A 27,835-nucleotide genomic window follows, 5' to 3' on the forward strand; every position below is an offset into this window, starting at 1 on the left:
GCAATTTGCAGAACAATTATACCCTGGGCCATACACACATCTGGGATCTCCACAAGAATAACCTATCCAATGTCGGGAGGAGGGAGCCAATCAAATTCTTACATGGTCACTTGAAATGTGTGTTTGATTTCTTGCAATCCACAAAATATTGTTTTGCTGCAATGCATTGCTGCCCTGGCAAAAGTGCAGGAAGCTAATTTGTGATAGAAATTTCAGATCTAAAGATTGGCACTTATTGCAAAGTAAATAATTTAGTTTAATCCGTCATTGTTTCTTCCATGACTACTACTTGCAGTGAGATAAAGGAATCACTCAGTTATGACTTAAATTATTAAAGTAAAACATCTAATGTACAATATAGTAGTTATTGATAAAAACAAATCCATTTAAAAAGTGATGAAGCCATCTACAATATTAAAAGCAATATTGAGGAGAGTTCCATGATATCAATCACCACTTTTGGCTAGCATTAACAAATTTGACGAACAGAAGAATGATCCAGTCATCTCCAATCTGGATGCAGCTGTATGTAGTCTTGTACAGGAACATTGCTCAGCAGCTGTCCCTACCGCCATTGCACAGATAACATCAGATATCCCCTGAAATCAGATACAGAGGAAGTTTGGAGACAAGTTTCAAAGGATCACCGGCTACTTGCAAATTCCTGGCGTCTGTTTTTTGGGATGGGACCTTGGTGACCAAAAATGGAACTGCGAGCAAGAACTAAATTGGATTTCTTCCCCTTTACTTCCCCTTCTGCCGTGCAAGATTTGATGAATGACGGAATGCATTCAGGATGAAAGATTTGTATCTTTATAGCTCACCCATTCAGAATAAGACTTTATAAATGATCTGAGGGCTTGCAATAACAATCAACAGAAATATGCTCACTGAAGGATCCCAACTAAAACACTGGTAAAAGTATGCAGAGAGCATTCTTTTATATCCGGATATGGTCTCTGATAAAGAAAGTCAAACCTCACATTACAAAAGGCACATATTAAACAACACGGTGGGTGATGAAAAGGCAAATATATACTGTAGATAGATCTACCCTGCACCTCAGCATCCATGTCAACTCTCTCTGCAGCATTTTAACATGCTTATTTTTATAAACTAAGTGGGCCAAGAAGGTAGCTTCCAAAGGAATGTTATACGAACACGTGTTAATCACAGTGAGTCACTGAAATTAAACAGTGCTATCAGTTCTATATCCATCAGTACCACAGACAGGCTTATTTTAAGAGTTGCTTTAACAAATAAACATTGTTCTACATTTCACCCCTAATTTCTCACAGTACTCAACTGCTATTAAATTTTTTTTTAAAAACAACGAATAGCATTTGTCCACAGAGCTCCAAAAAGAAATTTACCACTGCCATTTAAAGGTTAAAGTTCAATATGATTGAGGCAGGTTGTAAAGGGTGTGAAACAAACTCGTACATCATTCTGGCCTCGCTTATTGCATGCAGTGGAAAGGGACATAAAAAAGGCATAGACTTAAATTCCGTGGTAAGACCTGAACAATTCTGGAGCAAAAGTACTGAACAAAATAAAGTATAATTCGGAGCTTCTGAGATTAACGGTACATGTAAATGCATTCAATGAAGTACAAGACTACGTGATTTTTTTTGCACTTCTGTGTCTGTTTTTTTTAAAATCACGGTTAGCGCGACACTCTTACAGTGGCAGTGATCCAGGTTTGAATCTGGCGCTGTCTGTAATGAGTTAATGCTTTTTCCCCGTGTCTGTGTGGGTTTTCCCCAGGTTTCATCCCACCTTCCAAAATTATACCGGGATTGTAAATTAATTTGGGCGGTTGAGGTTTAAATGGCTAGAATCAGCTGTAAATAAAATTTTAAAATTAAAAGTTAATATATATTTTTTTAAAAATTCCTCAGGGTCACCTCTCTTTCCTTACTTTTGCCAGATATTATTCCTGCTTTTCCTTCTGTGCTTCCAGTGCCTTCCTTGGGGGGAGAAAAGACACACAAAAAGCACTGCAGCAAATCTATCTCCCACCTTCCTGCCTTCCACCACCTGCAACAAGTAATCCTGCTGTACCCAAAACATCACAAGCTGCTTTAGTGCTGAGTTATCAGGCAACTACTACTGCCATTGCAGATAGTTTTTTTTATATAAAGGCAAGAAGTTTGTTCAATCATAAAAAAACAGAACATCTCTATTGTTAGCACCGACAGATAGAGAAACGTCACTGGTGTGCGACATTGTCAATTCTTTTCTCTCTCCACAGACCTGCTCAGCATTCCCAACATTTTTCAAGATACATTTATCGTCATGTAATAAAACAGAAAATGTAATATTACACAAGTTTCCTTTAATAAGGCAGGCAAAGGTTCAGCATCAGCAGAAATTGTTTGGCGCTCCTCACAATCAGCGAGAGAGAAGCAAAGTCCACCCAGAATCACTGGGTCTCTGCGGATTCGCCTCTAGCGTTCTCACAGCCTTCATTCCAAACCACTGCAACCTCAGCTCCAGATCCAAAATGTCTGACACAATCAGGAATCCCTTTTCTCATTTCAGAATGTTGTCATCTGCAGTATTTTGAGCTGCACCCAAGACCATAAGAATTAAGAGCAGAATTCGGCCATTTGTCCAATTGAAGCTATACCACCATTCAAATCATGGCTGATGTATTTTTCCTTCCGTCTCATTCTCCTGCCTTCTCTCCAACATCTCTGTAAATACACTCAATGAATTCCACAGATTTACCTTCTTGCTGAAGAAATTTCTCCTCGTCTCTGTCAAAAGGGACACCTATTTAGTCCGAGGCTGTTCCCTCTGGTCGTCGACTCTCTCCTTACTGGAAATATCTGCTCCATGCCCACTCTGTCTAGTCATTTCAACATTCATCTTTCTAAATTCCAGCGAGTACAGGCCCAGATCCATCAAACGCTCCTTATAACATTAACCCTCTCATCCCAAGGATCATTCACCTAAACCTTCTCTTGACACTCTCCAATACCAGCTCAAACTAAGTTGGATGTGGCGCCCAAAACACCTCACTACACTCCAAATGTGGTCTGACCAGCACCTTGTAAAGCCCTGGCATTACATCTTTGCTTTTATATTCAAATCTTCTGAAAGTGAACGCAAACATTACATTTGCCTTCCTTAACACTGACTCACAACCCTCTCAAAACTAAAAGTTGGGAGAAATTTGTCATGGCAAGTATGAATTCCTTATTTTTTAACATTAGCAAAAGTAACCCCAATGATATTGGACTTATGTAGTTTTTTTTTTAAAAACATTATTTTATTTTAAAATTAAACGGTACACTGTGATTTATTTGGCTCAGTATTAATGAGGTGGACTAATACAATCCAATCATGACGAAGTAGTTTGTCTGCATGTGTGTGCGCGTGTAAAACCAGAGCATCTCACATGATGGAGGTATTCCTGAGTGATGGCAGTTTGTTTATTTTGGAGAGAGAATAGATCTCAATCCAGTTTTGAGAGAAGCAGACCGTGAGTGAATTTGAGTGCGAGTCTGTGCACATAAATCAGGTGATGACAGATCTAGGGTCAGCTATGACTCTCAATGTTGAAGTTTACATCTGAAGGATTGAAATCCGATGAGCTACCACAAGGCATTTTTTTTTTAAACTCTCGATTCACTTCTTCCTTCTTTGTTCAAAATAATTTTCTCCTTTAAGCTTTTCACACCATGTTAGATTTTGCTATTGTCAGGAAACCAGAGAATATACAAAGCCAAATAAAGTTACCACAAAATATTAAAGCAATATTTCACCAACTCAGTTTTGGGGCACATTTCAAGTATGAGAGGGTTCACACAATGAATGTTAAGAAATTATGCCTCACAGAAGTCCCAATACCTCAAGATACCTCAAGATACCTCAAGATACCTCAGGCAACACTTCACTTGTGAACTTTCAGGAGTCATCTACTGCATGCATCTGGTGCTCCTGTTGTGGTCTCCTCTACATCAGAGAGACTGATGCAGACTTTATTGAGCACCTCAGCTCTGTCCACCACAATAGCATGGATTTCCCAAAGGTCATCCATTTCAATTCCCCATCCCATTCCCTTGCTCACAGGTCTCTTCATGGTCTTTTGCACTGCCAGACTGAGACCACCCGCAAATTGGAGGAACAACACCTCATCTTCCGTCTGGGCACCCTCCAACCTGAGGGCATTAAATATCGACTTCTCCGGTTTCCATTAAACTCTACCACTCCCCCCCACCACCACCCCAAATCTTCCCTCTGTCACCTTTCCCCCAGCTCACTCTCTTTTCCCTCTGATTCTTTTCCCAGTGACAAAACCAATTCTCACCTTTCCTCTCATCTCACCATCCCTCTCATCACATCCAATTAACACCTTTTGGCTTTTGGTCTGGTCTCCTCTCCCTCCCATTCTTCCCCACCAACCCCCCCCCCCCCCCTTCAGTCTTTATTCAGATGCCATCCTGTTTTTTTTTTGTTGCTTATATATTGAAGGTGCTCAGGCCCGAAAAGTTCTTATATCTTTGCCTCCTATAGATGCTGCGGGACCGGCTGAGCTCCTCCAGCATTTACTGAGTGTTTTTACTTTTCTTCTTCTTTGGCTTGGCTTCGCGGACGAAGATTTATGGAGGGGGTAAAAAGTCCACGTCTGCTGCAGGCTCGTTGGTGACTGACAAGTCCGATGCGGGACAGGCAGGTACGGTTGCAGCGGTTGCAGGGGAAAATTGGTGGGTTGGGGTTGGGTGTTGGGTTTTTCCTCCTTTGTCTTTTGACAGTGAGGTGGGCTCTGCGGTCTTCTTCAAAGGAGGTTGCTGCCCGCCGAACTGTGAGGCGCCAAGATGCACGGTTGGAGGCGATATCAGCCCACTGGTGGTGGTCAATGTGGCAGGCACCAAGAGATTTCTTTAAACAGTCCCTGTACCTCTTCTTTGGTGCACCTCTGTCTCGGTGGCCAGTGGAGAGCTCGCCATAGAACACGATCTTGGGAAGGCGATGGTCCTCCATTCTGGAGACATGACCCACCCAGCACAGTTGGGTCTTCAGCAGCGTGGATTCGATGCTTGCGGACTCTGCCAGCTCGAGTACTTCGATGTTGGTGATGAAGTCACTCCAATGGATGTTGAGGATGGAGCGGAGACAGCGCTGATGGAAGCGTTCTAGGAGCCGTAGGTGATGCTGGTAGAGGACCCATGATTCGGAGCCGAACAGTAGCGTGGGTATGACAACGGCTCTGTTCGCTCTGATCTTCGTGTGTTTCTTCAGGTGGTTGTTTTTCCAGACTCTTTTGTGTAGTCTTCCAAAGGCGCTATTTGCCTTGGCGAGTCTGTTGTCTCTTTGTCGATCCTTGCATCTGATGAAATGGTGCAGCCGAGGTAGGTAAACTGGTTGATCGTTTTGAGTTCTGTGTGCCCGATGGAGATGTAGGGGGTGCTGGTAGTCCTGGTGGGGAGCTGGCTGATGGAGGACCTCAGTTTTCTTCAGGCTGACTTCCAGGCCAAATATTTTGGCAGTTTCCGCAAAACAAGACGTCATGCGCTAGAGAGCTGATTCTGAATGGGCAACTAAAGCGGCATCGTCTGCAAAGAGTAGTTCATGGACAAGTTGCTCTTGTGTCTTGGTGTGAGCTTGGTGCGAGCTTGCAGGCGCCTCAGATTGAAGTGCAGTCTTTGGTGTTTCACTTCTAACCCACGATTACCGAGGGATCTGCATTTTTCCGCTCTGTAGTCCTGACTGCAACCTACGCATTTTGCACAAGCATAGAGCCTAGAGCCTGCCTGGACTGTAGCTTGGGATAAAATTGCTGTGCAAATCTCTCAGAATCTGCATGCTGTTGCAATAAAAACACACAGAGAAGAATAGGTCCAATCAAATTAGCATCACGTGACAGAACAAAACAAGCCTCGACAAGAACAAGCAAAATGCGAGAGTCAAGCCATTCAACTACCAGAAAACAACTCCAAAATAAAGTCACAGAGTCATGGAGCAGAGCAAAAGACATGACCCCAAGTTTTCATGCTGAACATTGTATTGGCTATACTGGACAATTTGGTTGCAGATTTTAAATTAAAAAAAAATTTTAGACATACATGACAGTAACAGGCCATTTTGGCCCACAAGTCTGTGCTGCTCTATTTACACCCAATTAACCTATACCCCCGCCCCCCCCCGTATGTTTTGAATGGTGGGAGGAAACTGCAGCCCCTGGGGAAAACCCATTCAGACATGAAGTGAACTTACAAATTCCTTACAGATAGCATGGGATTCGAACCCTATTGGCGCTGTAAAGACATTGCACTAACCGCTACGCCAACCTTGCTAAACTACATAGTTTGTAAATAGATGTAAATAGTTTTTCCAGACTCTTTTGTGTAGTCTTCCAAAGGCGCTATTTGCCTTGGCGACTCTGTTGTCTCTTTGTCGATCCTTGCATCTGATGAAATGGTGCAGCCGAGGTAGGTAAACTGGTTGATCGTTTTGAGTTTTTGAATGGCCTGGGACTGGTTAGGGATAGTCAATATGGCTTTGTGCGTGGTAGGTTGAGTTTAACTAATCTGATAGAATTTTTCAAGGAGATTACCAGGAAGTTGATGAATGAAAGGCTGAGAATGTTGTCTACATGGATTTTAGTAAAGCCTTTGACCTGGTCTCATATGGGAGTTAGTCACGAAGGTTCAGAGGCTTGGTATTCTTGGTGAGATAGTAAACTGGACTCGACATTGGCTGTACAGGAGAAGTGGAGATTGATGATTGCTTCTCAGATTGGAGGATGGTGACTCGTGGTGGGCCTCAGGGATCGGTGCTGGGACCATTGTTGTTTGTCATCTATATCGATGATCTGGGTGATCATGTGGTAAATTGAAATGAGCAAGTTTGCAGATGACGCGAAAGATTGGAGGTGTGGAGGACAATGAGGAGTACTTTCAACACTTGCAGAGGGATCTTGACCAGATGGAAAAATGGCAGATGAAATTTAATCCAGACAAATGTGAGGTGTTGCATTTTGGAAGGACAAACCAAAAAAGGACATGCACGGTAAATGGTAGGGCACTGAGGAGTGTGGTCAAATAGAGGGACCTGGGAATACACATACATTATCCCATAAAAGTGGCATTACAGGTGAATAGGGTTGCAAAGAAGGCTTTTGGCATTTTAGCCTTCATAAATCAAAGTATTGAGTGTAGGAATTGAGATATTATGGTCAAGTTGTACAAGATAATGGTGAGGCCAAATTTGGAGCATTGTGAGCAGTTTTGGTCACCTAACTATAGAAATATATCAATAAGATTGAAAGAGTGGAGAAAAGATATACTAGGATGTTGCCGGAACTTCAGGAACAGAGTTACAGGGAAAGATTAAACAGGTTAGGACTTTATTTCCAGGTGTAATTTCCTGGGTTAAGGGTAAAAGGAGAAAAGAGTTTATGGGGAATATTAGGGGGAATACTTCTTCACACATTTTTAACATTTAAGGAGAATTTGGACAGGTACATGGGTTTAGAGGGCTATGGACTGGGTGCAGGTTAGTGGGACTAGGCAGAAAATTAGTTCTGCACAGGCTAGAAGGCCCAAAGGGCCTGTTTCTGTGCTGTATTGTTCTATGGTTCTATTCAAATGACACTTCAGAAGAGAAATACTTCTTTATTTGCTCCCTTTTTAACTCACCTTTATAATTCTACACGAGCATCTGTTGAGCAAAATTCCTCGGCCCAATGTCAAGAAGCCTAGAGGGTTTCATCCCCTTTCACAGACAAGAAAATGCAGGCATGTAATTTCCCCCTGCAACACTTAAAGCTGTCAAGGCTTCTTAGTCCTTTTCACAATTTGAAATGTCATTGGGCAATTAGGATGCTTGGGCTCTCACTGTATTGTCATCAGAATAGTTTAATCAAATCTCCTCATGAATTCAAGGCCTGCCTCTTTCAATATGGTTTGCCATGCAATAGAAGCGGCATGCTCTTCAGCCGCAAAAGGTTTCTAATTTCTATAAGCGCCTGGTGCATCGAGGTGAAAAAAAAATAACCATTTTCATAAACGGAGATACCAGCTGCATTGTAATAAATTCTTTCTCACTTGAACTACATGGCAATTCCCAGGCTATCAGTCAACAGTCTAGACTCTAAAGGAAATTTGTGGGCTTGGTCCCAGGTGTGTTGGTTTTCCAAATGTCTCTTCCCTCCTCTCCTCTTGTCCGTTGGGACGGGCAGTAACCATGCATGAAACACATTTTTAAAGAGATGTCCAAAACCAACTAAGCAGGACACCAGATGATTAGAACCATAAAAATGGGAATTTAATCTATCCTTTGTAGATTTTTTTTAAAATGGTTGAAATCTTCCAATGGAGAGGCTGGGTTAGTTTTGAGGATGGGGCAGAGAAGGAGCTGATAGAAGCTGAGAGAATTCTGAAGGCCAGTGCATGAATAGTGAGGAACTTCTCCCCACATCAGTGAAATCTCAAACCAGAAGACACAGGAGAAAGAGGGCTAGTAGAGATCTGAGAAAAAAAAATCTTTCTTACCCAGAGGATGGTTGACAATCTGGAATGCATTGTTAGAGGAGGCAGAGACTCACAACATTTAAAAATGCACATTGAATCGCCGAGGTAAAGGTGATTTATAAGTAAATCAGATTAGCATACATAGTTAATATTATGGTCTGAAGGGCCTGCTTCCATGGCACTAGAATCATAGTCTGATTCCCTAACTCTGACTTTAAAAATTGGCGACTCTTAACGGGGCAGGAACTCTCATCTTCTCAACCTGACTTCTGGTTCCTATCCAAGGGCATCTGCTCTGTCCAGGAGGAGTCCAATGGAGCAGTGCTGTCTTAGAATCTACCTACCAAATGTTGGCCAGATTAACTTGTTATGATAGGGAGCACTTGCTTCTGAAAGCAATGCAAGGAGGTATCCGCTCAGCTGGCTGAATTGGTAGAGCATGAGACTCTTAACCTCAGGGTCATGGGTTAGAGCTCCACGTTGGGCTTCAATTTATTTTGGGCAGCGTGGTTGGCGTAGCAGTGAGTGCCGGGATTTGAATCCCATGCTGTCTGCAAGAAGTTTGTACGCTCTCCCCAGGTCTGCGTGGGTTTCCCCCGGGGGCTCAGTTTCCTCCCAACGTTTGGAAATTACCGGAGTGTAGGTGTAATTGGGCGGCACGGGCTCATGGGCTGAAATGGCTTGTTACCATGCTGTTTCTCTAAAAAAAAAATTAGCTCATGGAAATTTGCACAAAAAAAAGATTGAGAATAAAAATTCCCTCTTTTGAAATTCCATGTGTCAATTCTTATTTTATTTTCAGCTTGCACTTGTGATGCAAATGATATGGTTTTAAATCACTGTTTCCATGCATATATACATCATGCAATTTATATCACAATAAACAACATTATGATGTGCAGTTGACCTCAGGCTGTGGAATTCAACAGTTAGACAGGGATCTAGACAGGTTACCCTCTTCCCATTTCCAAACTACCTTCAACAGTTCTGCATGAACTCACCATTAATCAACCACTGTGTTTTAAAATAAATTAAAAATTTAGGTATACAGCTTGGTAACTGGCCTTTCCACCCCATGAGCCTGGGCTACCCAAATACCTCCAACGGACCTACAATCCCCATATGATTTTGAAAGGTGGGAGGAGGTTGGAGCACCTGGAGGAAACCCACACAGACACAGGGAGAACGCACAAAGTCCTTACAGACAGTGGTGGATTCAAACCCAGGTTACTGTGACTGTAAGCGCATGGCACTTTGAAGTCACGGAGTAGTTCTCTCTATACCTGACCTTTCCCCTCCCCCCCCCCCCCCCACCAAGGTTAAGGAAAAAGGTCACAGCATCAAACTGGCAATCAACCCTCAAAGTGCTGATCATCAAAGCTCTGAAAAGCACATGGGGCAGGTGGTCTTGAATCACACCCTCAATTGAAAGCAGGAAATAAATGATCAACACAATTCGTGAAAGTCTGCAGACATTGAGATGAGAGTAAAAAGACACCAAAATGATGGAGGAAGAGGGCTCAGGCACGAAACCTCAGCAATATATCTTCGCTTTTTATAGATGCTAAAGACCAGCCAAATTCCTCCAGCATGTTGGTGTGCTTTTCCAATGCTGTGGGGAAAAAAAAACCTGCTGGGTGATCTCAGCAGGTCTGGCAGCTTCTGTGGAAGGAAATGGACAGTCCACGTTTCGGGTTCACATCCTTCCACACTGTGTATTATGTAATGACAGCTCGACTTTCCAAGCACTTCCAACACATGTAACTGCTGCTGTGAAACACTGAATGTTCCAGCTAGTAGTATTTTTAATTATCGTGGTTTTGCTGCACGTTTATAAAGAGTGACAACCTTCCTGTAATCTCCAACTTTGTAGCCGAGTGACACCGAGCTTGACCACATCTGAACTGGATGCCATGAAAACCATGGTGCAAAAAAAAAGGATAAGTTTTTAAACCTGAAGTCAAATCTAATGCGGCCTATCACCGTGAACATTTTGAATGAAGTATAGTCAACAAGCACTGCCATCTCAAACAATCAACTTCACTGTTCAAAGGCATCATTACAGTTCATTTTCTGAAAATTCAGCAAATGTTTCCTCGGGCTTAAAGACTGCAGTCTTAAAAGTGGCATTCCCTGATACAAAGGCAATTGCTCCAGTGGTAAAAGAATCCATCAAATCAGCCTTGAAAAGTCGAAGACCACGAAGCAAAACTGTCGCTGACAGAGATGATGGGCAGATTCTCACTTGAAAAATGCTTCATAATTGAACTGGATTTATTCTATTTAAAACTAACCCTTGCTATTCTTCTGCAACTGGACCAAACCTGTTTAAAATTTGAACAGTACAATTATGTAAACACAAACTTCCCACCCATTTTGATATTGATGGTGACAGGTGCAGCCCTTTCAAGGTCTGTGGATGCTTGGCATACTGAAAACTTTATTCCAGAAGGTTTTAGCCCACCACCGCCCCCCCCCCCCCACCCCCACCCCACTCAATGAATAGAGAGCAAGTCCAAAGGAACTTGGCAACACACTATGGTAGATTTGACTGAATTTAGGGCATCAATTACCAGTTACTCTAATTCGATAAAACTTTCAGATCTCAATAATGTTTCCACAGCTGGCCCATTTGTAAAGCTGCAATTGTGCTTTTGCAAGAGTTTGCTAAGAAAGACAAGAAATGCCCAATTATTTAAATACCCTCCTTAAGTAATAATTGTGTTCTGTCAGATCACCATTGTGCTACTTACTAAAGAATTTAAAATATCTCCCTTAGGACACAATCTTCAAACTGACTGTCAACCAGGTCAGCATTGATTGCATCGCATTAATATTCTTCTCCAATTTGCCCAGATTTTTTTTTGTAAAAACTCGTTTGGAGGACGTGTCTTACAAGGCAAGGTTTAATAGACTTGGGGCTTTTCTCTTTGGAGCAAAGAGGGATGAGAGGCGACTTAATAGAGGTTGACAAGATCATAAATGAACAGCCAGCTCCTTTCTCCTGGGCCGACGGTAGCCAATAACAAAGCATTAGGTGAAGGGAGGAAAGTTTAGGGGAGACTTCAGGGTAAGTTTTAATTTTTGTCCAGAGAGTAGTGGGTGTCTGGGATGCTTTGTCAGGTGTGGTGGTGGAAACTGATATACTAGGAACGTTTAAAAGATTCTTAAGACAGGCACATGGATGTAAGAAAGATAGTAGGCTATGGGTGTGAGATCGGCAAGCTTTAGATTCTTGAGCAGGTTCATATAGGTCAGCAAAACACCGTAAGCTGAAGAACTAGTACCTGTGCTGTAAACAATTCCATTCAATAGGATGGACTGTGGTTTAAGAAGAATGATAGCTCTTATGAATTTTGACATTACCAATTATCATTGCGGCAAAAGCAATTCATGGAAAACTTGGGGAAAGTTTAGTGACTTAATTGTGCGTACATTACTCAGAAACAAACTGATAATTTCAGAAACCAGGACACTAATGAAATGTAACATAATTGGTCACACAGAGCATTGATCGGAATTAAAAGTCAATGATTCTGTTCATATAAATTTGCCTTGAGATCAGTTAACCATTCTAATGGGCTTGAGGAGAATGGCGTTTGTCTGTTACATCACCATGAACTTTGCATCCAAGGAAAAGTTTAATTAGGGCCGTCAGCTTCTTTCTGCAGAACTGGATCATGAACCCAGAAGCCATGATCCATTTGGATCCAAATTTGAGAGTTCCATGTTTTACAACGAGTCTGTACAATAGTTAGATTAAATGTCTGTCTGGGAGGATACGGATTTCCAATCAATTTACACAGCTGGATTATACAGTATTTCATATTTTAAAGAAATTTAAACATAAAGCATGGTAACAGGCCCTTTCAGTCTACTAGCCCATGCCACCCAATTGACCTACAACGCCAGATACATTTTGAACAGTGGGAGGAAACCAGAGACCCCAGGGAAAACCCAAGCAGACATGGGGAGAGTGTACAAACTCCTTACAAACAGTGTGGGATTGGATTCCCAGCACTGTAACGGCATCCTCTCATCCTGAGCTGTACAGTCACATCACTGCCAAGCTTTTCAATGACCTGCCCATAAGTAAACTCCAAGAGTTTTTCATTTTACCCCATGAGAGCAAGATTGCATGGTCAATGCTATAAAATGCATTGCACCAATAAACTGTGGGCTGAAAATAAATAAAGATTGGGACACTTCAAAGGTTTTCTTGATAAATTATCATTGAGAAAGGTAGAAAGATTCAACCAATGATTGAACGTATACATCCTGACGTCAAGAGTCACTGAGCTTCATAGAACCATGCATCAGTGGCCCTTTCAAGCTGCCATGTAAAATGGGGTTAACCGGGCATTTTGGCCGGTTAGCGCCCCAGATACACAGCAGTTAGAAAGGGTCTGACCTGATCAACCCCATCGGAATCCAACCGGGTCCCCGAGGCGATTTGAACAGGAAACTGCCCGACCTGTTTATTCCAGTGACGTCAGCGCTTGTGCGCGTGTGTGACCGAGCAGCCAGGTTCTGAACATCCGGCAGTACTTCAAGTGAGTGCGAGATACATCAACGCGGGGGCGGGATCCCCCTTAAATTACCAGGTTGGCGATTTAACGAGTCAATCCCCCTGCGATTTGAAAGGTCCTTCCAGCACCTTTGGCCCAGTAATCGCACCCGGGTCACAGGAGGGCCACCCAGGGGCTGCAGTTTAAAAAGGGCTAATCAATGATCCCATATTCTGTTCAGGGGTTGATCACGAATGGTGGGTGTACACACGGACCACGAGTAATCCAGTTAAATAGGACTTGTTAATTTTTAAAAATTTATAATTTAGACATGCAGCACAATAACAGGCCATTTCAGCCCGTGAACCCAGGCCACCCAATTAAACAACAACTCGCAGTACGTTTCAAACAGTGGGAGGAAACTGAGCCCCCGGAGGAAACCCACGAAGACACGGGGAGAATGGACAAACCCCTTTCAGACAGCACGGATTCAAACCCCGGTCCTGATTGCTGGTGCCATAACAGCATTGCATTAACTGCTATGCTAACCAGCACATTGCAATCTATTGCAGCGCACTGGTTCTCAGTTGCTGGTTTTGACCTCAGGCTGTTGTTTCTTGGCCAGCTGCACTTCTATTTCTTTCCTGCTACCAAAGTATTTATTGCGCTCTAGATGTAGCCTCTGGACTGGCAAATGGAGCTTATCAGAGTCACACAGAGAGGCCCTGTAAATACAAACATTTGGATAATGATAAGTCTTTACTAAAACAACAGGCAGGTGTGTAAATGCTGTTGATATTTGCTCCTCATTTAATTAGAAGCAGAGAGCCAGTCCAACTGTTTTTTTTAAAAAAACTCAGATTGGCCTTAAATGCTGGCGTTCGCACAATTTCCAGCACAAAACCACCGGAGCCCGTTTAATCTTCCCAGCTGGAGCCCAGGGAAAGAGCAAATGAAGTGACTGACATCTGGCTCAAAAAAAAAGTTCAAAACCTGCAGCCTGAGCTGTGTCTAATATGGGGTTGATGGACGGTTTTCATTTGGGCCTCACTCGAGGGAAGCTTCAGTGAAGCGCGTCAGCTTTATCACCTTATCACCTCCCTTATCGGCTTGAAAAGTATCAGAGAACTAAAACAGCATGAAATTTGTAGGGCTGTCAGATGGGAATAACAGCAGGTAATTCAGCCCCTTGTGACAACCCCAACTTAGATCATGTCTGAGTTACCACCAATACTCAAGTTGCCACCATTCCAAAACTCTTAATGGCCAGGCTTTCCAGAAATAGGACAAGTCAGAACTATTCCCTGTCCCATTCCCTTGCAGACATCTCTGCCCATGGTTTCATGCACTGCTAGACTTAAAGCACCGGCAAATTGGAGGAACAACACCTCATCTTCCATCTGCTCACCCTCCAACTGGATGGCTTTAACATCGACTTCTCCGGTTTCCATTAAATCAGTGGTTCTCAACCCTTTTCTTTCCACTCACATACCACCTTAAGTAATCCCTATGTCATTGGTGCTCTGATTAATAAGGGAGTTGGAAGGGAAGGTTGAGAATCACTGCTCTAGACCCAATTGTTACTGAAATATTTGGCTTGAGAAAAATTGTCAATGGCCCATTTCCTGTGGAATAATGAAACCGTCCACATAATGAGTCAATTAGGGACGACTAAAACAGTGATTGTCAAACTTTTTCTTTCCACCCACATACCACCTTAAGCAATCCCATACTAATCACAGAGCACCGATGCCATAGGGAATAGTTAAAGTGGTAAGTGAGTGGGAAGAAAAAGGTTGAGAACCACTACAATAAAGTCTCCCCCATCTTCTTCCCCTGTCACTTTTCCCCCAGCTCTCTTTCTCTCTACCCTTTTCCTTCTTTCTCCTTTCACAGAGTCTAAATTGATCCTCACCAATCCTCTTACCCAATTAAGACCTTTTGGCTGTTGATCTGGACTCCTCCCCCTCTCATTCTTCCCCCTAAATCTCGAGTTTTTAATTCAGATGCCTGTCTACTTTTTGCTTCTACCTTGAACTATGTGCGCTGCGAGTCCGGCTGGGTTCCTTCAGCATATCTGTGTGTTTTGAACAAAATCTTAGTGCCTGCAGACTTTTGTGTTTCACTCACGTCAGAACTATTTGGCAGGTCATGTGGACATAGAGACGAAAGCGACTGGTTCAGTTGCTAGACCAGTCTTCTGAATCCAATTATGACCTGAAACAAGGATCAGTCAACACGTGAGCATTTCTGGCGTTTTCTTGCTATTTCAAATTTCCAGCAATCCCAGTGCTTTACTGTTGATAAACCTACTAACCACAACTTTGACACTTTTAATTTGCTTTGTCTCAGGGCAGGGTGGAGGGGTGAAAGGACTTCAGATTTCATTCCCTGTACGTGAAGCAGTTTTTCTACTCCATTAATCTGGCCATCTTGAATTCTAAGGATATGTTTCCTTGTTCTGTCTTCCTATCTATCATAGCCAGTCCTTAATATTTCAATAAATCTCAGCCAGATCACTGGAAGTAATAAGTTTTAACCTTTTGCAGGTAGAGAGGATATTGGAATGGAAGTGGATCGCTCACTTCGGGAGGCATGCTGGAACCCAGCTAATCGGAAATGAGGAAAAATCCTAAAAGTTTGGAAGCTCCTGATATCCCTCGACATACCTTCTCCCTGCACCCAAACTCACCAACTTCCTTCTCCCAAATTCATACTACATAACTGGCTCAGTTGTTTGCATTCTTGCCTCTGAACAAGAAGGTCCTGAGATTAAACCCTATGACAATCTTTGGAGCGTACAATGAGGAGAGGAGACTTAATAGAGGTCTACAGCCTTCGACATCACAAGCACCAGACTTCACTCTATCGAGGACATCGACATGAGGTGGCTTCTAAAAAAAAGCAGCCTTGATCCCTACCACCCAGCCATGCCCTCTTCGCTCTGTAACCATCAGGAAAATGGTGCAGGAGCACAAGGACGGCTTCTTCCCTGCTGCCAGCAAATGCCCAAATAATCAATGAACGAAAGACACTGCCTTACTTTTTGTGCCCTATTATTTTTATTAATAGTAATGTTGTTAGATGGTTATAATAGGAATGTTTGCACATGATGCTGCCACAAAACACCAACTTGCATGACATTTTCATGCCAAAACCAGATTCTGATTACATACAGTTTCGGCAGTGTCCAACCAGACGGCATCAACGTCGACCTCCAACCCATGAAGACTGCGCAGCCCAATTACACCCAATTGACCGAAAACCCCCAGCTCACTTTGAAGGGTGGGAGGAAACTGGAGCTCCGGTTGAAAACCCATGAAGATAAGGGTAGAGACAGCATGGGATTTGAACCCTGGTCCCGATCGCTGGTGCTGTAACAACGTTGCAATGACCGCCGCACTAACTGCGCTGCCCAAATTACTGTCTCACCTGTATCCACCTGTTAGTCTGCGCTCCTCCTCCTTCCCCTTTCTCCCTTCTCTCCTTCTTCCCTCTCTTTCCCCCCTCCCCCCCCCCCCCCCCAACTTAGCTACTTATTCAGGCATCTACCTGTTTATCCACATTCCTATTGAAGGGCTCAGGCCCAAAATGGCCTGCTGAGTGTCTCCAGCACCTGTGGAGAAACTCTTCCAACAACGATCTGGTTATACAGCTGAAACCTCAGGGCTAGTCAACGGCTCTTAGCTTACATCTGAGAAGCACTCACTTTACAAAGCCCAGCGTTTCAGAGACTGCAATCCACTGAAATTAGATCTCAAATGAAATGCTTTTACCAGTACGTCAGCCAGTTTATCTTCATAAAGACAGTACACATTTTGTTTGGGAGAAAGCCCACAGCTTTCAGTTTAAAGTCGCAAACAAATAATTTTGGTGAAAACATTGCCTTTTCTTTGTTAGGAAACTGAGAATGCATTAATTCCTCTGATTTAACAAGAAACAGAAGTTCTGGAGGAACCCTACAACATTTCTGTGTTTTTACGACAATCCCAGCATTTGCAGACTTTTGTGTTTCACCTCATTCAGTCACACAGAAATAGTTTGTGACTACACTGAGATTCCAAGTGTCGCAAGTGTAAGGAGCAAACGGAATCTTCTTCCACAACATCCCTCTGGACATTACTGGCTTTAATACAAAGAAATGATTCAGCCAGCAGTGAGCAAGGATTCAAACTGCTCATATTTCACCCCAATTCCAATATTAACAAAAAGTTCAGTAGAATGAAATCTTAAATAATCCAGAGAACATAAAAAAGTCTGTCAAATAACTAATGATTGTCATAGAAAACTTCTCAGATTGTATTTTTGTGGTGAATAGTTTATTTGTTCAATGCACTTTAGGAAGGATATGAAGGTCCAAGAGAGGGGATAGAAAAGATTCACTCAAATGGTGCACAGATGAGGGATTTCATCTATACGATGGTGTAGAGTAGGTTGACTGGAGATTCGGTTAAAGGGTCAATCTCTCGGAATAGATAAACGGAGGGAAGTTGTCACCAGATGCACTGATTTTAAAATTTGGGCTAATTATTCAATGAAGAAATGTTGGAAACTCATTTTTAAAATGCAAAGGTTACTTCAGATCTGGAATTTAGAACCTGTTGTGGTGGAAGCAGAATCAGTCTGGACTTTGAAGAGGGGATTGGATAGGCAGTCAAGGGAAATTAAATAATTAAATTAAAACATTTAGCACGTTAGCAGACCCTTCTGGTCCAGGAGCCTGTGCCGCCCAATTAACCTACAACCCCCGTAAGGTTTTTTTGGAGGGTGAGCAGAAACCAGAGAAAACGTACGTGGACACGTGGAAAACGTACAAACACCTCGTAGACAGCACTGGATTCAAACCCGGGTGGTTGACACTGTACCCATTGCGTTAACCGCAACACTGCTCATGCAGGATATAAGGGTATTAGAGAAGAGCAGAGAAATAGGAATTAAGGGAAACATCTACAAAGATTCTGCAAAGACCTGATGGACCAATGGTCTCTCTCCATGCCATAGCAATCCTAAATTCTATAGCTATTAAAAGAAGAAAAAAAATTGCAAACACTTTTATCTCCAAAAGTGTTACCTTTGTAGGATGATGGCAGAGTTAAATTATATTGGTTCAGAATTGGATGTGGGGGTGGGGGGAAAACAAAATTTCCATTGCCAAGAGCAATAAAAGGGGAGGGAATCAGGATGGAATGTTATTCCAGCAGGAATAGGTGGGCTGAATGGCCTATTTCGGTGCTGCAACATTCTTCTAAACATTTGCACACAGAATCTGGAATTCACAAAAAAGTTGGTGGGACTTACTTCAAGTATCAATTTCAAAAGGGAATGGATAAATACCTGGAGGAGAGCAACGTGGAATTGGGGAATAGAAGAGAATAGATTGTTCTCATTGTAAGATGGCATTGGCCCACAGAGAAGATTGCCTTGCCCTCCCAGCCCTGCCACTGTAGTGACTCTATAAATGAATAATTGTATAACTTAGCTTTCACATGGACTCTTGTGGATTCAGGTAGCTGATCTTTAGCAGAACTCGTTATGCCTGTAGATCAGTTGTACTCAAAGTTCAGGTTTATTAGAGTACATACATGTATAACCCTGAGATTCTTTTTTCCTGCAGGCGAGGCAGAATTGCCACTTATTGAAAGTGTCAAAAAATATTGCACTCAACATACACATTAAAAAAAAATAAAGAAATGTAAACAAACTGTGCAACTTAGGGAATTCTGGAAGGTATTTAGTATTGAGAGGGCACTTTTACATGCAGAGGGTGGTGTGTAAATGGGACAAACGACAAAAAGAAATGGTAGAAATGGGGTCAATTGTGATGTTCAAGCAACAATTAGGTTCACGGATAGGAAAGGTCTAGCGGGATATGGGCCGAACACAATTAAATGGGACTAGATCAGCATGTACAAGTTTGGCCAAAGGATCTCATTCTGTGCTGTAAATCTCTGACTACTTGAACATGACCATTTCCTCCCCCCACCCCAGCGAGCCCAGTCAGAACCCTTCCAAACCTGAACCCGATTGCAACCCCAAACCCACGCACATTCCACACCCAATCACCAGCCAGGCAGCTGGCCCATAGTCCAGACACCGGGGCCCAGCCACAATCCAGACTGCTTGCACTCTGGACCCTTGTCTCGCATTCTGAAGAGCAAACCAGATACTGAATCATTGGGATTTCCAAACAATTGGATGCAAGATTACAGAAGTTTTAGCATATTCAGGTAGCCCAGACGTGGAAGTGTTACAAACTCTAATAGCTTCAAGTTTTGCTGGATAAAGAACTTCTGCCAATAGTTCAGTGATTTGCTGAACATAAACACATTCTGCCTAATTCACAATTTATTTGTCCTGGGTTGATTGGAACAGGAAACATTTTGAACTGTCTGAAAGATAATGCAGATTGATCTGAACTGTAAACTGGGGAATGTGCCCAGGAGGCAAATTTTAATGTCCACTGACCAGGTGAATTATTATGGTTAAGGGAGCAGAAAATTCACACAGAATCTCATATCAGCACCAGAAATGGGGCCTAGGGAATTGCACATTTATCTCACATTGAACCAGGCACAAAATGAAAAATAACTTGGACTTTGGATTAAGAGACAAATACAAGATCAAAGACTCAATGGCCTTATTCAGAACGTCCAAGAGGGATCCACCTGTGTCTCGAACTACATGCTGCTAGTGGATTGGACAGGAATGTTCTAGCATTATTGCTGAAGGGTCTACGACAATAAATACCTTGAAGGAGAGTTTACCATGTTTGTGGTCATGGCTATAATAGAGCTCCCTTTCTTTGAAAGTCTGTAATTTTCTCAGAACCCTTCCTGGATCAAAGAGACAGAGAACAGTGATCCACAGTCCTCCATTTCTAATGTGAACCTCTCTTAATATTCGAGCCAACCTCACAGCTGAAGGCTGGAGACGTGTTAGAAACCACCCCCCCCCCCAAAAAAAAACACAAATGGCATTTCATTTCATCTGGTTAGCAGGAGTCGTTGACTGCAGCCGTGTACCCTCGCAAGTGGAGAGCAGGAAGGGGATGCACCCACACCAATTTGCTTGCGGTATCGCTTGAGCTGTTGAGACCAGCATCAAATTACATCTCTCTACCTGCTCACATTTATTCACATCTCCCAGTGAAAACATTCCAGCACACTCCAGGGCAAAGATAAACCAATTGACTTTGATTAGAAAGTGCCTCACAAATAAATAATCAAGTTTCCTTCATATTACCAGATGAATGCATTTCAGTTATTAGAGCAAAATTGTTGAACACAAAAAATCACTTACAACATGTTGCTTTCATAGAGATATTTAAGTGGCATTTAAATAAACTTGTTTTGAAAAGCCTGGCATTAAGTGACCATGTAAATACACAAAGTTCCAAATCAGTGCTACAGACCTTCAAAATCAGACAGGATTCCCTCCAAGTGATCATTGACCGACAGCTCCGCCATCCTGAGCTTTATCCCAAAGAAAAAGTTGATATCAGATGAAGTTCCAGAAAAAAATGTGAACTGAAAGTTACCAAACCGCTGAAGTGACTGTTTAGGATCTCCTTCTCTCACTCTCTCTCTGGAAGCAGAGCAGAAGTGCCCGAATCTCTCCGAAGACTCCACACATGCCAAATGATTTCAGCTGCATGTAAAGCACAGCTCCCAGTGTAAAAAAAATCCAAAGCAAATGGTCTGGCCCTCCCTACACAGATGGGTTAGAGCCCTGCCCCATTAGCAGATTGGCTGGATCATTTTCATCTACCTCTAACCATAGGAGACAGAGAGGGAGGGGGGGAAGAGAGGGGGAGAGAGGGGGGGAGAGGGGGGGAGAGGGGAGGGGAAAGGGGGGGAGGGGGGGAGGAAGAGACAGTGACACAAGGACGTGGGATCTCCAACTTTAAATAAAACAGAGCAGATCTCAGCACTGAACAGTTGACATTGCATAGTAAAATGTAATAAACTCTGCTTCAGATCATAGAGCCGGGAGTTCTTATGAAACTAAACACTCATCCACACACTATTAATGCTAAAATTAGGCTGGGAAAAAGTGTCTCCATCATAGATCAAAGATGTTTAAAACTTATTTTTTTACAAGAAGAATCCTTGATTCATGAATTCTTTGGATAGAGGGAGAGCAGAATAAAAATAGATAAGGTTTGAAGTTACTGTCACAGCGTAATTGCAAAATAAATCAGTTCATCATTTTGTGGATCATAGATTATATGACCCAGAAACAGATCCTTCAATCCATCATGTGCATGCTGTTTTTCTAACCTCTCTACACTGATCCCATTTACGTGCATTAGGACCGTATCCTTCTGTAGCCTACCAATTTAAATGTCCATCAAAATGCATCTTAAACATAGTGATGGCATCTGATTCCACCACTTCCTCTGGCAGTGTATTCCAGATAACAGTGGGAAAACAACTCACAACTCAGATCCCTATTTTAAAACTCTGTCACCTTAAATCGTTGCCCTCTTGTTTTTGATACTTCAGAAATACTATACAGGCATGGGAGAGAAATGGATGACTGTGGTCCAGGTCAGTGGGACGAGACAGGATAATAATTTGGCAATGACTAGATAGGCCAAAGGGTCTTTTTCTGTGCTGTAGTGTTTAATATAGAACATTACAACCCCTTCGGCCCTGTGCAATCTAGATAAACCTACTCAGCAATCCAGTGGTTCTCAACCTTTTTCTTTCCACTCACATCTCACTTTAAGTAATCCCTCTGCCATAAGTGCTCAGTGATTAGTAAGGGATTGCTTAAGGTGGGATGTGAGTGGGAAGGGTAGGTTGAGAATCACTGCTCTAGACCCAATTGTTAGTGAAATATTTTGCTCGAGAAAACTTGTCATTGGCCCATTTCCTTTGAGGTTGTGAAACCGTGGACATTAAGTACGATTAAAACAGTGGTTTTCAAACCTTTTCTTTCCACCCACACACCACCTTAAGCAATCCCTTACTAATCACAGAGCATCGATGGCATAGGGATTACTTAAAGTGGTATGTGAGTGGAAAGAAAAAGGTTGAGAACCACCGATCCAGACCTTCCCTTCCTCACACCCAATGCCCTCTAGTTTTCTTGCATCCACATGCCTAAGTGACTTTATTGGCATGTGCTATTGAATTGATCAAGAATACACAGAGGATCATTTTGGAACATAACATCATGGTTCTAGAATACATAGTACAAAGACAGTCATTTACTGGTAAATATGGTAGGTGGGCCCTCATTAATAGCAAAGTCGATGTTGTTTTGTGGTCAACTAAAAATAATGGACTTTAGTTCATCTTGATTTGTAGCACATATGACAATTCAGCCAACGCAAGCTTCGCCCAAGTGTTCATTCGGCCTTTCATTAATTCTTCATCTGGTTTGTCTCCATCACATGCTGATTAGCCAGTTTGAAGTGCATTGGCTGTTCTGTTTTCATGGGGGAGAGAAGTCGCCCCGCTCCCAATATTTCCTACTTATTCCTGAGTTTTATGCCAAATGTCTTCATCTCCAAACAACAGAATTTTAACCCTGGGCAGCTGGCACCAAACACGTGCAGTAGTCGTCATGCTTTTGTCTCATTTCTTTCAATGGCCAAGGCAGAATGACACCCACTCCCACTGAAATACAGCACAGGACAGGCCTGACAACCCACCGTGTTATGCTGACTTAAACCCATGTGAAAATACAATGCTGGAGAACTCAGTGGGTCAAACAGTGAACTTTATGTAGTAGGAAAGATAACCAATGTTTCAGGCTTGATTATGCATCTTTATCTTTTCTACTTCTAGTATAGATGCTCATCTACTTACGATGGTTCAATTTACGATTTTTCAATGGTAACAATAGCCAATCCATGTTCGAATGAAAATACCTGTAGTCATTTGGTGCTGTAGTTTCACAATTCGCCGCATGGTGGTGCTGTTGTGACTGTTGGGTTTTAGATAAATTTACCCAGCTGGTAAGTGTTCTGAGGATGTTTAAGGTTGGCTATAGGCTATGATGTTTGGTTGGTTTGGTACTGTACTCTTCATCTACATGATTTTTCCACCCCATCGTAAGACGAGGAGCATCTCTGAACAGGACACTGTGCTGAGTTTCTCCAGCATTGTGTTTTTATTTCAACCCCAGTGTTGGCAGACTTTCGTGTTTTAATTCCACAACAATCTAATTTTTCCTACATTAACCCTCTATTTATGTTTTTACATCTATGTACCTATCTAAAAGTCTTTTGAATGTTCCTATTGTACCAGACTCCACCTCCACCCTCAATAATACATTCCAGGTTCTCTGTACCCTTGACGTCTTTCCTAAACTTTCCTCCACTTACCTTAAACAGATGTCCTCTGGTATTGGCTATTGTCGTCCCAGGAAAAAGCTGCTGTCAGTCCACCCTATCCAAGCCCAAGATGGTGAATGGTGTGTGAGGCGTAGACTGAAAGTGAAGGAGCTTCCATACACCTGCTGCCACTGTCTTTCTCAACGGCGTTGTAGGGTTAGGGAAAAATGCAGCTTTGACCCGGTTATTGGAAGAAACCACAATACTCATGCAAGAAGTAGGAATCAAGTCATCTTTTATGTTGCTTGGGATCCCTTAAAGGTGAGGTTTGGTTAACTATCTTGCTTAGGGAACGCTGCAGAACGTGTAAAATGGAAAATTCTGATAGAGTACAGACTCAACTTAAAGTAGCTAAAAGCAAACCTTTTTCTTTCCACTCACATACCACCTAAAGCAGTGGTTCCCAACCTTTTACTTTCCACTCACATACCACTTTAAGTATTCTCTATGCCATAAATGTTCTGTGATGAGTAAGGGATTGCTTAAGGTGGTTTGTGGGTGGAAAGAAAAAGGTTGAAAACCACTGTTTTAATCGTACCTAATGTGCACGGTTTCACAACCTCAAAGGAAATAGGCCAATGACAAGTTTTCTCAAGCAAAATATTTCAGTAATAATTGGGTCTAGAGCAGTGATTCTCAACCTTCCCTTCCTACTTACATACCACCTTAAGCAATCACAGAGCACTTATGGCATAGGGAATACTTAAAAATGGTATGTGAGTGGAAAGTAAAAGGTTGGGAACCACTGACCTAAAGCAATCCCTACACCACAAGTGCTCTGTTACTGAAATATTTGGCTTGAGAAAAATGGTCATTGGCCCATTTCCTTTGGAGATCTGAAACTGTGCACATAATGAGTCAATGAGGTACGATTAAAACAGTGGTTTTCAAACTTTTTCTTTCCATCCACATACCACCTTAAGCAATCCCTTTACTAATCTCAGAGCACCGATGGCACAGGGAATACTTAGTGGTATGGGAGTGGAAAGAAAAAGGTTGAGAACCACTGCTCTAGTGTTTTTGCTTAACTTCTGCAGTTTATCAAAAGATATTGTACTTGTTCCTCAATATAAATCAAAGTTTACTTAGAAAACTTTATATTAGTTCAAAACAATACAAGTCAGAAATAAAATATCCAGGGGCATGCTTGTAATTTGTGCATAAACAGTGGTAATCTTTGTCTATCTGGCTGGATTAGCAATCCTGTACTTTAAAAAAAAAAGCAAAATTTCACGTCCTAACACATCATCTTGCAGAGAGGAAAAAAAACCACTGGAATGATGTCACTCAAATTATCCAAAAAAATTCATTATTTAACCTCATGTCGGTCCAACAACTGTTGTAATTATTAGCAAAATCCCTTGATCCAGAAATTTCATGTTTGTTATGGATGAATTTGTGAAGTAAAATGGATTGGCTAAATGCAATCAGAGTTTATATTGTGCACAGCACTTGATGCAACACAACCTTTGCTCTTTAACGTATGTTATGCACCAATGCCCAAAGACTGTGGCTTATGCCCGGGTGATGCTAATCTCTGTGCATCTTTTACTTGACAACTCTGCTGTAAAATTGATTTGTGGATATCCAGTTATCACAGTGGCTCATACACACAAAAGCAGGTCTGAACACCATCAACAAGCCCACACCGGTCGGTGCTGAATGAGTAACACTCAATGCATTTACCAAAAGAACAATTGCCTTCATGGATCTACTTCAGTGTAGTGATGGTTTTCCAGAAACTCATCGCAACGTTAACCCTCCATGTATTTGGCATGTGACCACCTGGGTTTAATTCTGACCTTGTGTGATGTCTGTGCGGACTCTTCCTGTGATCAAGTGAGAAGGTGTGGATATCTAGGTTAATTGGCCACCATAAATTGTCTCTGCTTTGATTGGTAGAGTCCAGATCGAAGTTGATGAAATGGGGGAGAATTAAAGACAGGAAGAATCAAAGATTCATTCAAGGTTCATTTTATTATCATGTAATGCACAAAAATGTCATTGTACATGATGTACTTTAACCTTTGTCTGCAAGGCCAACAAAGATTCGCCAAGAGCATTGCCTGCTGCCCCTAACTATAGGAGAAAGAGAAGCAAAAGAAAGACCCCTAGCGTCCGTGGATTCGCCTCCAGCGCTCCTGCAGCTGCACTGACCTCTGTCTGATCCATCGGCCGACCGAGCTCCAGATTCCAACCTCCGGTATGATCAGGAAACCTTCAGGGCCCAAGGGCCTTGGGGAGGCCTTCTTGCCCTCAGCACCCTCTTGAATCCTGGGCCCAATACCTGGTTCTCCAGCAGCCCACAGCCTATGTGCATCCATCAGCCATTGGAAACCCCCCCCCCCCCCAAACCCAGTCCACTGTCGTGGTCACCATCCTGAAGGGTCATCTCCAATGCTTCCCTTCCTCAAAAGGATAATGTAGGATTAGTGTAAGTGGGTGTGGACTCAGTGGGCCAAAGGGTCTCTTTTCATGCTGTATCTCTTGAACAGAGTTAGTAAGGAATTAGGCTTGACAGGTTTGGTCTGAGATTGCTTAGACACCAAATCATTGGTATCACTAGGAAGGTGTAGACCACATCGGGTGACACCAAAATGAGTGTCTATAAAATTTTTGTGCTGTGTTTCAGCCAAAAATTTTTATGTTTTATAAAAATATCCCTGTAGTGATAACAACAAAAACATTTTCTGTAAGCCCAACTTACATATACGTACAAGGCTAAAACTCCATGCGAATTGACCTTGGAACCTTCTAATGTGCTCGAGTCAGAGCTGTTGTTACCCAATTTCAATGAGGCTTTGAATCACGTGGTTTTGACAAAAGCAGTAACTATAAACATACGCGCTGTTGTTTTCATTGGGCTCTTGGCATTTTTGTCAAATTTTCTGGTGTTTTAGCTACAAGATTGTGGTCATTAGTATTTGTGATTTACGAGTACAAAAAACATTACGAAGGATCCTGGATGGTTTGGTATTGGAGGAGGTCCATGGGGTTGGGGGAGGAGGGGAGGGGGGGGAAGGTGTGACACCATGGGTTACCGCACTGGGTGGCGCCAACCCAATGACCACCGCTGCACCAAATTACTTGATTCTTGACTTAGCAAAGCACCGCAGCCTAGCAAAGGCTTCATGAAAGTGTCCATTTTCCTTAACATTAGTCATTTTGTTTCCACTCGTGGGATAGTATCAAACAAGGGGATGTGGTTCCAAATCAAGGGGCAGTCATTTAAAATGGAGATGTATGTGAATTTACCTCCCCCCTCCCCCCCACTGAGGAGGGGGGTGAATCTCTGGAATTCTCGGCCCAAGTGGGAATGGAGGCATCAGATCATTGAGAGCATTTGAGAGGCAGCGGATAATGTTATGAGAGATTGGGGAATGAAGAGCTATGGGGATCTGGCACAGGAGAGATGAGCCCTGTGGACGATCGGAGTGAATGAGTGGACTTAGAAACCATGGCATCAAAGATATGTGCAGGATATAGCACTCAATGTTGTGAATCTACTCCGCTCTCTGCAAGGCTCATTTGGGGGGTGGGGGGGGGTTGAGAGGAATTCTCTGCAGCTGAAAGGGCACCAAAGAATGCTTGGTTCTGGTTTTCTGAGCACTTGTCTTCAGGGGCTGAATGCACAAGGCGAGAACAACTAATGAGCAGTAGATTAAAGCCCCTGGTATCCATCACCTATTGGGATTGGTAGATACCAGATAAGTGGATTTTCCGGTTGCTTGAAACTTACTCCTCCAATGCCTAACTAATACACCTACATTAAGAATAAATTGTATAAAAGACAAAAGAAAAAAATACTGTAATTACACTGAACAAACTTTATTTACATGAATATATAAGCCATAAATCATTTTATTTCATTTTGAGACACATTCTTTGAAAACATTTAACCGTCGCTGCATCTGCAGGTTCTTCCCCCTCCTCTGAGCTGCATGAAAAATAACCTCCCCCCTAATGTTTACAGATAAAGCCTCTGACTGGGGCAACTCTTACTAAGCAGGGATAAGGAGACACTTTAAGAGAGTCACCCCAACGGCGAGCGGCATCAACCAGCTCTTCATCCAGGGTGACGCCATTACTGATTCACGCAACTTTATTCAAACAAGGCCCTCCACTGGCTGAATATTTGCTCCATCTTCACCAAAAGCGTACGTGTTACTTTGGAGAACATTTACTTTTACATTTTAAACTTTATTTTAACCTATTATTTTCTTCGTATTTATCTATTTATTTACCTCATTTTTTTTGCCGGTTGCTTGAGGCTGCCAGTTGCCAGAGGTTTTACTGTACTTGCCCAAACAATTAAACATTCAGGACCAAAATTAAATTTCTGCTCTAAAAGACATTGATTGCAAATTATCAGAAAGTGGACATCTGCCAGGTATAGCCCACCTTGTATCGATACGCTCTTTGCCAGAACCATCTGCCATTATAAGCGGGGTGCAGCTCAGGGAACTGGAGGCAAGATGCCAAAGGAAGTCTGCAATAGA

General features: G+C 42.5%; 1 protein-coding gene across 4 annotated transcripts in view; it reads right to left on the bottom strand.

Annotated features, from left to right (window-relative positions):
* The window catches only part of LOC138746879 (neuronal-specific septin-3-like), a 294,741-nt gene extending 274,174 nt beyond the window's left edge, over positions 1-20,567 (bottom strand). The window contains exon 1 of one of the 4 annotated variants that reach the window (XM_069905464.1): positions 20,403-20,545. In XM_069905464.1, the coding sequence (XP_069761565.1) occupies positions 20,403-20,457 (55 nt within the window). In that variant the 5' untranslated portion in view covers positions 20,458-20,545. Of the gene's footprint in view, positions 1-20,402 lie in introns of all 4 variants that reach the window. The other 3 variants (XM_069905463.1, XM_069905466.1, XM_069905465.1) reach the window with 3 other exon arrangements.
* Between the last annotated feature and the right edge of the window lie 7,268 nt (positions 20,568-27,835).

The sequence above is a fragment of the Narcine bancroftii genome, chromosome 12, assembly GCF_036971445.1.
Source record: "Narcine bancroftii isolate sNarBan1 chromosome 12, sNarBan1.hap1, whole genome shotgun sequence".
Lineage (NCBI taxonomy): Eukaryota > Metazoa > Chordata > Chondrichthyes > Torpediniformes > Narcinidae > Narcine > Narcine bancroftii.